The sequence below is a fragment of the Narcine bancroftii genome, chromosome 9 (assembly GCF_036971445.1).
Source record: "Narcine bancroftii isolate sNarBan1 chromosome 9, sNarBan1.hap1, whole genome shotgun sequence".
Taxonomy (NCBI): domain Eukaryota; kingdom Metazoa; phylum Chordata; class Chondrichthyes; order Torpediniformes; family Narcinidae; genus Narcine; species Narcine bancroftii.
In genome coordinates, this window is record NC_091477.1 from 78,908,788 (window position 1) to 78,921,106 (window position 12,319).

Below are 12,319 nucleotides of genomic sequence, written 5' to 3' on the forward strand. Positions count from 1 at the left end.
GTAGATTTTTGAGCAATATGCTTTGTATAAGACAAACCCAAAATATGGCACTTAGAGCTGTGTAAGTGTAAGTGCAGTGCATTTCATCCAGTGAATGTAGTTAAAAGCAAATCACAATATTTTAAAAACAAATTACCATGTAAAAGTTGTAATTTTATATGCACGTTTTAAAATAAACCACTGTCAGCTCCTGTACTGCGCCTTTTAAAGCCTGTACAGAGCTGACGCCAGTCGAGCTGTGCGAATGGATCCCAGAGAGGAGTGCTGAGGCTCTGGGCATGTGCGAGATTGTGTCAGAGGCGGCGGGAAGATGAGCGATGTTGAAGTTTCACTACTCCAAGTCTGGCCTAACTATTGTTTTGTAAATAAGCATATTCTTTCTTTTGAACTCTTATCTACCCATGTTGTTACTTTCCAGGTCTTGAAACTTTGCATATCAATGTTCCTTCACACTCTGCCTTTACTCTAAGCCTTACCTTATTCGACTTCCCAAAATGCATCACCTCACTTTTGTCAGGGTTAAATTCCATCTCCCAATACTCTGCCTTACTTTCTATCTAATAAATATCCTGCTGTACCCTTGATCTAACTTCTTGCTAACCATGACACCACCACCTTGCTTGCCATTTGCAAACTTGTTAAATCCACCTCTTATGTTCATATCAAATTTGGTAATGTATATCGTGAACAGCAAAGGTTCCAGTATTGATTCATGCAATGCACTAGTTAGAAAGGCATCCTTCCACCATCACCGTCGGTCTCCTAACACCAAGCCAATTTTGGATCGCATGTGGGATTTAACCTTTTGGGCCAGCATACCATACTAAATTCTATATGGACAGCAATGCCTTTATCATTCTTTGTAGTTAATCCCCAAAAGCCTTAATCAAGTTAGTGGGACTGTCCTTGATCAGCCACTGCCATTAAAAATTTGTATAAATGCTATCCTTTGGAATTTTCTCTGATAAATTCCCTACCACTGCCTAAGGGTCATCAGGCCATAATTACCTCTGCTACCTTTTAAAAATAAAAATACTGTATTAATTATCCTCCAGTCTTTTGGTGTTTGTGGCAAACAAAAATGAGATTAACGCTGCACTCTGTGGCACCTTTTAAGGCAGAGGTGCAAAGGAAAACACTGATTCACATTGTAATCAGCAAAGAATTGTTTTAGGGTACTTTTTAAGTCATTTCCAGTTTGACCATTCTGAAACCAGAAGTGACATCATAACATTCCCGATGCGGGCTTCATCCCCGAGGTGGAGGGGGTCCAGTGCCATCTCAGTGTCGGCCCCGGGACACGTGGTCGGCTGGCATTAAAGGGAACAATTCAAACGTGAAGCCCCCCCCCCCCCCCCCTTCTACCCAGCTGCCGCTACACACACCATCATTTCTGCAGTATTAATTTTAAACTGAATCAACTTGATGAATTGAAGGGAGATGTCTAGAATTCACTGACACGCCTGCCCTGTTTCTCAGGAGGAATTGAAGAATTAATATTTCACTCTCCAACTATCCAGTCAAACAGCGTGAGTGAAGTTTTAAATCTGGATGAAATGCACTGCAGAATTTGAGACTTTCCTATTGTGATGTATGTGATCATTCACGTATTCAAAAAAACATTATTCACTGGCACCATAAATGTACTTTTACAAGCCTGTTGTTTCATTCCTTCAGATTTTAAATATTGGCCACATTTTTTTTTTAAACCTATTTTTTCCCTTCTGAGTGTTCTCGTTTCTTTTCACATCTGACTTGATAATGTTAAATTTTCTAACTCGTACTTTTTTTTTAAGTCTGTTTGGTTTGAGAGGTTGGCAGTTACTGCCAAAGTCACTGAGGCTCCACGTTGCTATTAAAGGGCATGTTCTAATTTGATGACCAACTGACACCATCTTGTCATGCTAGATATTTTCAAAAAATCTTTGTGCAAAAACAATTGATTCTGATTGTTCGCTTTTCAGGGCAACATCTGGCGCATAAATTTCATTATTTTTATTTTGATCTCGAATACTCTTATTCAAAATCCATGTTGCTTAAGCAGATGGATCAATAGAACCAAAATTGAATTTATTTCTTAAGAAAATATTCATACCACTTCTTCTTTTGAAAGACTCTTGAATGCTTTTCACTTTGTGTAGATTTTTAAGATTTGCCAGAATTAAGAATAAATGAGGTTAATTGCAAATAAAAATAATATTGATGAACTATTCATGACAAAACCAGTAGATGGTTTGCATCTGCAAAGCCACAAGTTTTGAAACTAACGCATGCTTACTCACTTTATTAACATACAGATCTATAACTCGAACTGTTGTGAACGCTGATATGAGGAAAGAAATAGAAGAAAATCAACGGGTAAGTGTACATTTAAATTCTATTGATCCAATTCAAGGCAAGTGACGGTGGAGATTGAAAAACCCTGTTGGCTTGTGTGCGCCATGTGGAATGGGCACCTGACATTTATACTTTCTGGGTGGAGGGTTGACAGCTCTATTGCTATGGTCCAAACAGCAGCAAGCACAATGAGGAAGGATTACCCTTGAATTGGCTCAGAAAGATCTGAAACTTGACCAAGTGCCACCTGAGTTTTGCTGGCTGTCAAAGCTGATTGATATTGAATTGCTTTCTTGTGCTTTTCAAATATCTTAATACTCCCATCCAGTGCAATGCTTTAATGTGCTGTGTAATAAAATTCAGTTTTTGTGATTTATCGACTCAATGAGTGATTGCATTGAGAGTCAAGGCATTTGCAGTGAGTCTTTTCTAACTTCTCCATGTCTAATGTACATTGCTTATGGACTCAAGATCAGCATTCTTGATTGTTTTATCATTACCTCTCCCTTCCCAAACTAGGATTCTTGAAGTCATGTCAGCAGCTGAACAGCTTATGATTTGGATCAGTTGGCAGCAGGGATTGTGCATCTCTCTGTGCCATACATCCCAACTATTGTCAGGATGAACAAGTGAGAGATAACTTGGTTCAAACATGAGTTTGCAACAGGGGCAGTGAAAATATAAAGAAAAGTTTTGAGCAGCAGTTTGCTTTTTGATCCAGATAACTACATCCGCAGCCTCTTGTGTCTCTGCCGCGGTCGTGCACTTAACCTTCGTTGGGAGGAAAGAGGGTCAGGATCACCCGTGTGGCAGCGAGTCAGAAGAGTATGGGGACTGGAGAATGCAATGTCGTGTCTGGCGAATTAAAAAACAAAAGTCGAATTCATGGTGTGCTGGAAGAAATTAATAAGTGTGTTCTTTATTTGTTTGCGAGCTGTGGCAAATTAGTGCCGTGACAACTGGTGACCCTGTGAGTTCACAGTACCTTCTAATTTAAATTGGATAATGATGGAGATTTCACCGCCAAGGTTCATGCACAGCACACCAATCCCGATCTTGTCTAGTATTGCTGGATCGACTCTAGTCTCCATCTTCAAGATGTGACCCTGGTTAATTGTTCAATAGTTTCTATGAGTGCAGGTCCATGGGAATAGACAGAAGTAGTGGTTCGGCACAGAATAGAGGTGCTGAAGAGGCCTGTATCTATGCTGTAATTGTTCTCTGGTTCTACGGATGAATCGAGTGAAAAGTTAGTTTGCTATTTTTCCACGGAAAGGTCTTGGCCTTTTGAATGGTGGCTATTAGGAGAGAGATTTTTGAGCCTCTTCACAATCTATCGCATCCTTGTAGAAGAGCATCAATCAAACTAGTTATGGAATGTTTTACTTGGCCTCATGTTAAACGAGATGTCGGATTATGGGCAAGGACCTGCTTTCCTTGTCAATGCTCTAAAGCACACATGTCAAACTCTGGCCCGTGGGATATAATTATATTTGGCCGGCAAGATCATTTCAAAAATGTATTAGAGGTGGCCCGCCAATGCTGTTTTTTGGTAATGTGACCCCCACCATCCTCCCCCTTCATTGCACATCCTTCCCCATTGTAACACGAGAAATTGTAACACGAGAAGTCTGTCGATGTCATCAGCCGGCAAGCCGGTTGGAAGGCTCCCCGCACAACCAGTCACTTCTCCCACCTGTCGAGCGGTGCGGCGGATTGGCGAGCGCCTGTGATTTCCTGTCGGCGCGACGGGCATGGCAGGCTGCGCACGGCCCCCGGGCTGCGCGAGCCCCGCACGACTGGCACCGGATGGCCCTTCCACAGTGCGAGCGCACTTCTCCCGGTCACCACGGCCTTCAGTGCTTGCACCCGCGTGGACCCCAGGGACGGCTGGTTCGGCCCTGCACGTGAAGGGAGAGATGGTGGCTGTCCGCAAAGGTTGATCGGCAGCGCGCTGGGCCTGAGTGGGTGGGTAAGCAGGGGTGGGCAGAGGGTGTAGGTGAGGAGTAATGGGCAGGGGAAGTTATGGTGGTGCGAGGGGCAGTTAGAGGGAGGGATGAGTAGAAGGAGGGGTGGATAGGGAAGAGGTAAAAGGGGAGGGGCAGGGCGAGTAGGGGAGGGGTGATTAGAGGGTGAGAGACGGGTAGAGGGAGGAACAGGTTGAGGGGAGAGGCAGTAGAGGGGCGTGTATAGGATGGGGTGGGTAGAGGCAGAGTGAGTGGAGTGAGGGGTGAGTAGAGGTTGGGTAAAGGACTGGTCAGGTAGAGGGATGGTGGGTCGAGGGTGAATAGAGGCCTAGAGCCTGAGGAGTGAGCAGGAAATGCTGAGTCCTGATGCAGGCCAAAATGGACACAGCCTGTGAATGCTGACTACATCTCCACAGGGACCAAATATGTTTCCCTCAGGTCAAGCAAAGGGTGAACTTGAGCTACCTACTCCTGACCTGTAACATTATCCTCCTAAAGTTATATCCTAAAGTTTAACATTACATATGTTGAAAGAAGAGAAAACATGCAGATGTTGTTGAAAATTTCCAATAAATATTTAGTTCGGCCCTCGACTTAGTCCAAGTTTTTAATTTTGGCCCTCCGTGAATTTGAGTTTGACACCCCTGCTCTAAAGTCTCCGACACACAAAATCCAAGCTGGGGGATTTTGTTGTTCCAGATTCCTGTTTCCAGCATATGAACCTAGACTTGGTAGGCCCACTTAAGCCATCTCAGGGATGTACTTATCTGCTCACATGTTAAGACCGGACTACCAGGTGGCAGATGGCCGTTCCTATCTCTGACATCTCTGCGGAGATGGTCGCAAGGGTTTTAGTGGATCGTTAGATTCCATCCTTCTGTTTTCCAGTCATAATTACAACAGATTAATGTCTCACTTCGATTCAGTGTTGTTCCAAGCTCCCACTGATCTTCTGGGCACTACCCATATTCGGTTTCCGTCAATAGGTTGAAGCCACCATATTATCAACGGTCCATGTTCTGCGTCCGAGTCAGAGGACCAGTGGCACCCTTGCCAGTCAGACTGTGCATTGTCTGCCTTGCATTATTGTTTGAAGTCAGGCCAAACTTTCAGCCCTCCGGACCATTACAAGGCAGTTCCAATCAGTTGCCTCCTTCCATGGCTCGGTGGCCGGGGTGGCGGTTGAGTGCTATCTCGGTTGCATACTTTGTTGGGAGGAGAGTGAGGGTCAGGATCACCTGTGTGGCAGTGAGCCAATGAGAAGGTCAGAGGAGATTAGCTGGTTGGTGTTTGGGGAGTGGAAGACTGCAATGTTGCGTCTAGTGAATAAAGAAAGAAAGTCGACTTCATGGTATGCTGAAGGAAATGAGTGTGTGTCTTCTTTATTTGTTTGTAAGCTGTGACAAATCAGTGCCGTTACATTTCCAAGATGTTAGCTGGTGTTTTTCTTTTAGTTTTTCAAAGAAACTCTGGGCCTGCATCCAGGTGACTCGGCACTCTTCATCAATGGCCTTAATATTGATCTTGATGTGCAAGATATCTTCAGGTATGGAGAATTAGTCCATCTCAATATATCTCAAGACTTACATGTAAAATGAGGTTCAGAGATATTACATTTGCTATCCTTTTTTCCATTCATTTGTCAGTGTTATGGACCTGCTGCGGAATGAGGCTCGCCTCATGGAAGGCCTGCATGATCTGGGGATTCAGGGGGATGAGCTTCATGAACTACTGAAGTTGAATGTACATCCAACTGATTCCGATTATGGAGTGGATATTCGAAATCCAGCCATTAATGTAAGTTTGATTTCTCTACACCTTTGTACATTGTCCAGACACTAGATAAAGCTCTCAACTGAGGTCATAAATTCTTGGTGAAGTAAATTTTATAAGCCTGTACAGAGCACCATCAAGTGATGTACATTTGCTAAAGAATCTTCTTATTGGGATTGGTGCTACTTTGAAGGACCTATAATCAGAAATTTAATCCATTTAAACCTCTCTTTGGATCTCTAGAAATTCAAACTTTAATAACATTACATTGTCAGACCAAAGTTAGCATTAATTAATATAATCATTGTGGTACAAGGTTCTCGGCTTCAAATTAACAGAGTCATCAAAATAGTTAATGGGATTTTAAAATTAATCATACTCATTAATAACTAGATAGTAAGACCCATGCAGATGGAATGTGTTTTGTTGATATTATTCAGATTTTCTTTTAAAATAGTGGATTAACAATCTGGAAATGGATAGCAAATACAGGACATGGCCTTCCAATGTTCAGGAGCTTTTGAGACCAACGTTTCCTGGAGTTATCCGACAGATTAGGAAAAACTTCCATAACTTTGTAAGTAAAAAGCTTAAATTTTCTGCTTAACATGATGGTCAAAGATCTCAATTTCAAGTTAAATGGTACAGTTGCGATAAGATCAGACATATATTTTAGTTGTTAAAATTGATTTTGGGAAATGAAAAGTAAAAAATTGAGGTTGTGATCCCTGCTTTGTAGGTCTCAAAATCAGGAATTATTATAAAATTTAGTACTTTTTGTTAGGACATTTGGTAACTTAAGTAACCTGCATACTATTTCTTAAAGCATCGTCTCTTTTACTGCTGGACACTGCTATCACCCAAGCAAAACATTTTCATTAAAGTTATTTTAAAACTTGTTTGAAAGCATTTGCTTAAATGGAGTGATTAGTGATATATCCCTTTTGAAGTTTCTTCTGTTCAAAATATTTTATTGTCAACTTTCAGTATTCTAATTCTCTGATTTTTTAAAAATCATTTATGCAAATAACTTTAACTTTAGCACGTGATGCTGAGATTTTGTTTTTCATTTCTGAATTACGTACATGCCTTTATAAAGTGAAGCTTTTACCTTTGCTGATGACCAACTGATGCTATTTGTGCTCATTGTTCAATTTTAGGTACTTATTATTGACCCGATGGATGAGAGTACTTCAGAGTTGCTGACAACAGCTGAAATGTTTTATATTAATGACATCCCTCTCAGGTGTGTTTTGCACATGGAAATTCAGTCAGCTTTGATTGATGACTTTGCAATTTTGGTTACTTCAGTGTATTCAGAATTTTAAAAGATAGCTTTTCAAGGATTGATGGAGTAATTTGCTCTAGCATTCCTCGGTGCTAATATTTTTTCTGATATTTAAAGTATTGTTCATGGGTCCATATTTTTTTTTATTTTGGGCTCTAAAAATGTTGTCACCCTTTCCTACCTCTGTATTACATTTGGCTCACTTAACAAGTGTCAAATGTTTATTAAGCGTTGAATGATTATTAACACATAGCCAGGCAAAATTTGTTGCAGATCAGTGAAGATGATATATATTTTCCAAAATAATTGAATTTTTTGCTAAGAGCAAATAAATTCTTTGTCAGCATCCACAGACCAACCAGCTTATTGCTCACCAACAATTTAAATCATAAAATTATACTACAGCTAAGTAAATATGATTCAAGTAGTAAACCTATTTTACTATTGCAATGATGGAAAACAACATGAGAGCAAGGATAAGGTAACTATAGAGTTTTTGAGGGTTGTCAACAAATTCAGAACAAAAATGATAAATTCACTATATTAACCAGAGAGCACAGTCTCAGGGAAGAGCTCTGATACTGAAATGAGTTTTTGCCACTGATGCATTTTGCTTCAGAGGTGAGAGTGGTTAAGCACAGGAGCTGAGTGTTGCCTGAAATTGGAAAATAAAATGTTCACACTATTGGGTGTGGAATGCCTAGGCTTAATATGAGGTGTTATTCCTTTTGTCTGTGTTGGGCTTCACCTTGACAAGGATGGATAGGTGAGTGTGGAAATAGGAAGGGCATACAGTCAGGAACTCAGAATTTGGATTTTATCTGTAAACGCCCAAGATTAGGAGCACTGCTATTTTTGATACATTCATGCCACTTCTCTGCCATGCTCATTTGACACACAGCATTCTGAGAACTACCGTTGGTTCTCTTTCGAGCCCAAACAAGGCAATATTTTTTATCGTGCTTGCTTTCTTTATAATCCTTTGAGTTGAAATTTGGCGAATATCTTTTGTGTGATATTAGCAATGTTAATTAACAATATTAACAGCATCCCTTTATTATTTCACCAAATAACTCAAACATGTCATCTAAATGTACTTTGATTTTAATAAATGGACTTTGTAAGATGCAAATTTGTTTTTGCCCCTTCTATGGTTCTTCTTACCGATAACATTTGGCTGATTAGCCTTTTTTTTTTATCATTCTTTCATTTTTAAACCAATTGCAACTTTTGGGATCATGTTACTTTTGTTTCTGCTTCACAAGTAAAAGGCAATAATGAGCAATCAAATCTTTCTTTATCATGAATAATTTCAATGCAAGTGGTTTATCTTGAATGTCTGATTTTTGCGCAGGATTGGCTTGGTCTTTGTGGTTGATGATTCGGATGAGACTAATGGCCTGAAAGATCCCGGTGTTGCCCTTCTCAGAGCTTTTAACTATGTAGCAGATGAATTGGATGACATGAACGCCTTTCAGACAATCATATCGGTATGGTCAATTTGATCGATGAGTTACGTGCTTCAAGATGACAGTGTTCACACTCCAAATTTAGTTTTGTTCTTCATCTCCAACACAATCCCAACATCCTTGCCTTGTAACTTTTGATACTGGAACATTGTCATCTGAAGCTAGGAGCACAATGAAATAAAGTCACAGTCATCTATGTTTTGTATTTGTCAGAAATGTGTTGTGCTCCATCAGTTTCTTTTCTTTACGTACCCGCTACTTCAGTCAATCACGTTGTCATTCTTTCAGAATGTAATGCAAGTTAATCAGCGTATGGTTATTTCCATTATCAACAATATTAAATCTTCATAAAATTGTAAATGCCGCCCTACTAATTGAATCAGTAGCAACACTGTTATCATTCATGTTCAAAACAACTTCCATTACTTGGGAAATAATTTATCTAGATTATTATACGAGCAAGACTGAAAGTTTTACGAGGCTACCATCAAACAGCCCTAGCCTCTTTGTTTATCACGAAATACCTTGGTCAACATCAACCACAGTTTTTATGATCAGATATTCTGGAATTTTACTTTCAGAAAATTATGGGGATATCTCAGATATTTTATTCTCAGCTGTATATAGCAGACAGCTTTTTAAGTACCGCGTGATCAAATAGGTTTGCTGAAGCTTTTAATAGGGCAAATGATCTTGGAATATGTTGCTGTTGGAGTTATTGTGGGGGGACAGCACAAGTCATGACATTTCTCTGCATTGTGTATATTGATGCATTGTGTTTCCATTTTCAGATATACAATAAGGTGATGCCTGGTCAGAAATTGACAATTGAACATATCATTAGTACCTTGGAAAAGGACTTTACCAATGTAGAAATGACCAGTATTTTGGGATCAGATTCAGCATATGACAGAAACAGAAAGGTGAGATCTGTTAATTCTTGGCAAATAGTTTGGTTTCTAAGGGTCATTGGGAAGAATTTAAAGAGTTGAGATTGAAGAATGAAGGCAGTGAATTAACAGTGGAATTAAACTGAAGCTGTAAATTGTCTGAATTTGCTTGTAAAAGTTGCATTGATGGAATGTGTTTGTGAAGTAGTCTATAATGGAAATATTTCTTCATAAAAATAAGTTATAATGGACCTGAAGTCTTATTCCATTTTACTCCATAAAAGTAGTTAACTGTAATTAAAATACCGAATCATAGAAATCATTCCTTACCACAATCAAGTCAAGAAACCACAACACTTTTTTGGTCATAATAATGGTTCCATCTTCATGAAAATAATTCACAGTGGGATTTAATTTAAAATCTCAGGATTACTTTATTTATATTCTTTTAAAATTTGAGGCTGGAAGTTGGATTTAATTGTTATTTAAAAGGACTGACTTTAGAGAAAATCATTCTGCGGGGAAAATGAGGGTCCAGAACTTAAAAAATTTGAGACGAGCTCTTCAGATATGTAAAACAGATTTTTTTTTCCCCCCCACACAGTAGTTTTTCTCAAAAGTCTTTGGATGCTGTGTAAATTGTAAATTCCAAGATTGGGATCACAAGGTTATTATTTGGGAAACATTTCAAAGAATAAAGAACAAAGGTACAGGGATTCAACAAAACCAAAAGGCCGACGAGTGTCTGCCAACCCCTGTGCTCTGTGAGTTTTGTTGCTAATGCACAAAACTATTTCAATCACTAATTTCTGGGTTTCTTTTTAAGAGAAGAAATGCACTGCCAAAAAAAATGTATCTATACTTTGTTTTATGCTTCTTTCTTTAGTTGATTGCTATTTCTGTTTCATATTCTGTTCTGTTTTAGGTCCCATCAAGCTTATCCTGAAGTGTGGGCTTTGTTTATTCATTGAATCCTATAAATTATTAGGTACTTTATAACAAAAATTAAAAGTTAATGGGTCAATTTTACAATACAAAAGCGGGAAAAAATGGGCTGAGTTTTTAAGATATTTTATAAAGCTTTCTGCTAATTGTTTCCAATCAAGTTGGCATTCCTTTGAACCCAAGCTTGAAATCAGAACTGAAACTTATTCCAAGATAATGAATGGTTAAGGTTTATTTATAATTATTGCAGCAAGGTTTATTTTCTGTGGTGCACTTTGTCTTATACCTCTGTCTTTTCTTTGTCAGGAAGGAAAAGATTACTCTAAACAAACTGGCCTGGGCCCTCTGCCCATTGGCCTTTATAATGGTATGCCTCTTACAAGGGATCAACTGGATCCCGATGAGTTGGAAACTGTAATGATGCACAAAATCTTGGATAACACAGCCTACTTCCAGAAAGCTGTTTACTTAGTAAGTAAAGTTAATCTGTTGCCTTATTTTAATTGGACTCTGTTGTAAATTGCAAGGGAGTTGTCAAATAAGAACGCCATGTAATAATAGCTACTTTATTTGAATTTTAAGTTAACATGTTACAGAAATTAATATATTAAAAAAGATGATGGTGCTGCTGAGCTGCTGCTGGGGTGGTCCTGGGGGAGCAGAGATGCAGCGCTACTCTTCAGGTTTTTACGCCTGGGCCTAAAGGCTTTAAACAGCGTGTTGGGGGAAACTAATGGTGATTTTTGTTTTAGACATCCCATTACACTGTAGCACTGTGCCCAAAAATGGCAGCGCATCTACTGGTCAGTAAGGGGAGAACAATGGACCAACACAGGGCACCAGAAACTGGGAGCCACCCCCACCCCCACTGAAAAGGAGAAGCCTGGGAGATGACTTTGCAGTAGACCAGTGAGGGGCTCAGTAGCTGAAGGACCCACACATTCTTCAGGCTACTGGAGACTGGCTCTTGGGAATCAGGTCGCAGAAATGGGATTTGAGAGGGTGCTTGGGGCAAGAAGGGCTCCTGAAGGGCCTCGGGCACTTTCTGCTCATATTAAAGATTTGGACCTGGACCTCTGGATGCCTCAGTGCAGCTGCAGAGGCTTTGGGAGGACTGGAGCCAAGTCTACAAACTCATTTGCTTCTGTCTCTCTTATTGTTAGGGGTACTGGGCAATGCTCCTGGCGATCCTTTGTTTTTTTTCTGGCAGGCAAAGGTTAAAGTATATCATGTATATTAATTTTTAAAAATATTTTTGTGTGACAATAAAAGGAACCTTAGTCAATCTAAGGAAATGCAAGACCCTCGGACGTAGAATAATCATAGAGTTTCGCAGCAAGGAAACAGATCCTGCAGCCCAGTCTTTCCTTGCCGGCCAAATTATCGACACAAACTTATTCCCCTTGCCTGCATTTGGGCTGTAGACATTTAAACCTTTCCTATTCATGCATCTGTTACACTTTACTAATCTCTACCATTTCCCCGGCAGAACATTTAATTTACCCGCCACTTTCTGTGTGAAAAGTTGTCCCTCAGGATCTTTTTCTATAAATCCCCTCTCACCTTAAATCTATGCTCTAGTTTTATTTTTAATTTCCCTACTCTGAGGAAAAAGACGATAACTAATTGACTTGTCTCTTGTGAGTTTAA

The 12,319-nt window shown here is 39.7% G+C and overlaps 1 protein-coding gene across 2 annotated transcripts in view; it reads left to right on the plus strand.

The window, feature by feature from the left end:
* The window catches only part of uggt1 (UDP-glucose glycoprotein glucosyltransferase 1), a 149,312-nt gene that overhangs the window by 52,238 nt on the left and 84,755 nt on the right, over positions 1-12,319 (plus strand). For both annotated transcript variants that reach the window (XM_069896581.1, XM_069896582.1), the window contains exons 11-18: positions 2,298-2,358; positions 5,759-5,850; positions 5,951-6,101; positions 6,535-6,654; positions 7,238-7,323; positions 8,720-8,855; positions 9,626-9,757; positions 10,976-11,140. In XM_069896581.1, the coding sequence (XP_069752682.1) occupies positions 2,298-2,358; positions 5,759-5,850; positions 5,951-6,101; positions 6,535-6,654; positions 7,238-7,323; positions 8,720-8,855; positions 9,626-9,757; positions 10,976-11,140 (943 nt within the window). The remainder of the gene's footprint in view (positions 1-2,297; positions 2,359-5,758; positions 5,851-5,950; positions 6,102-6,534; positions 6,655-7,237; positions 7,324-8,719; positions 8,856-9,625; positions 9,758-10,975; positions 11,141-12,319) is intronic.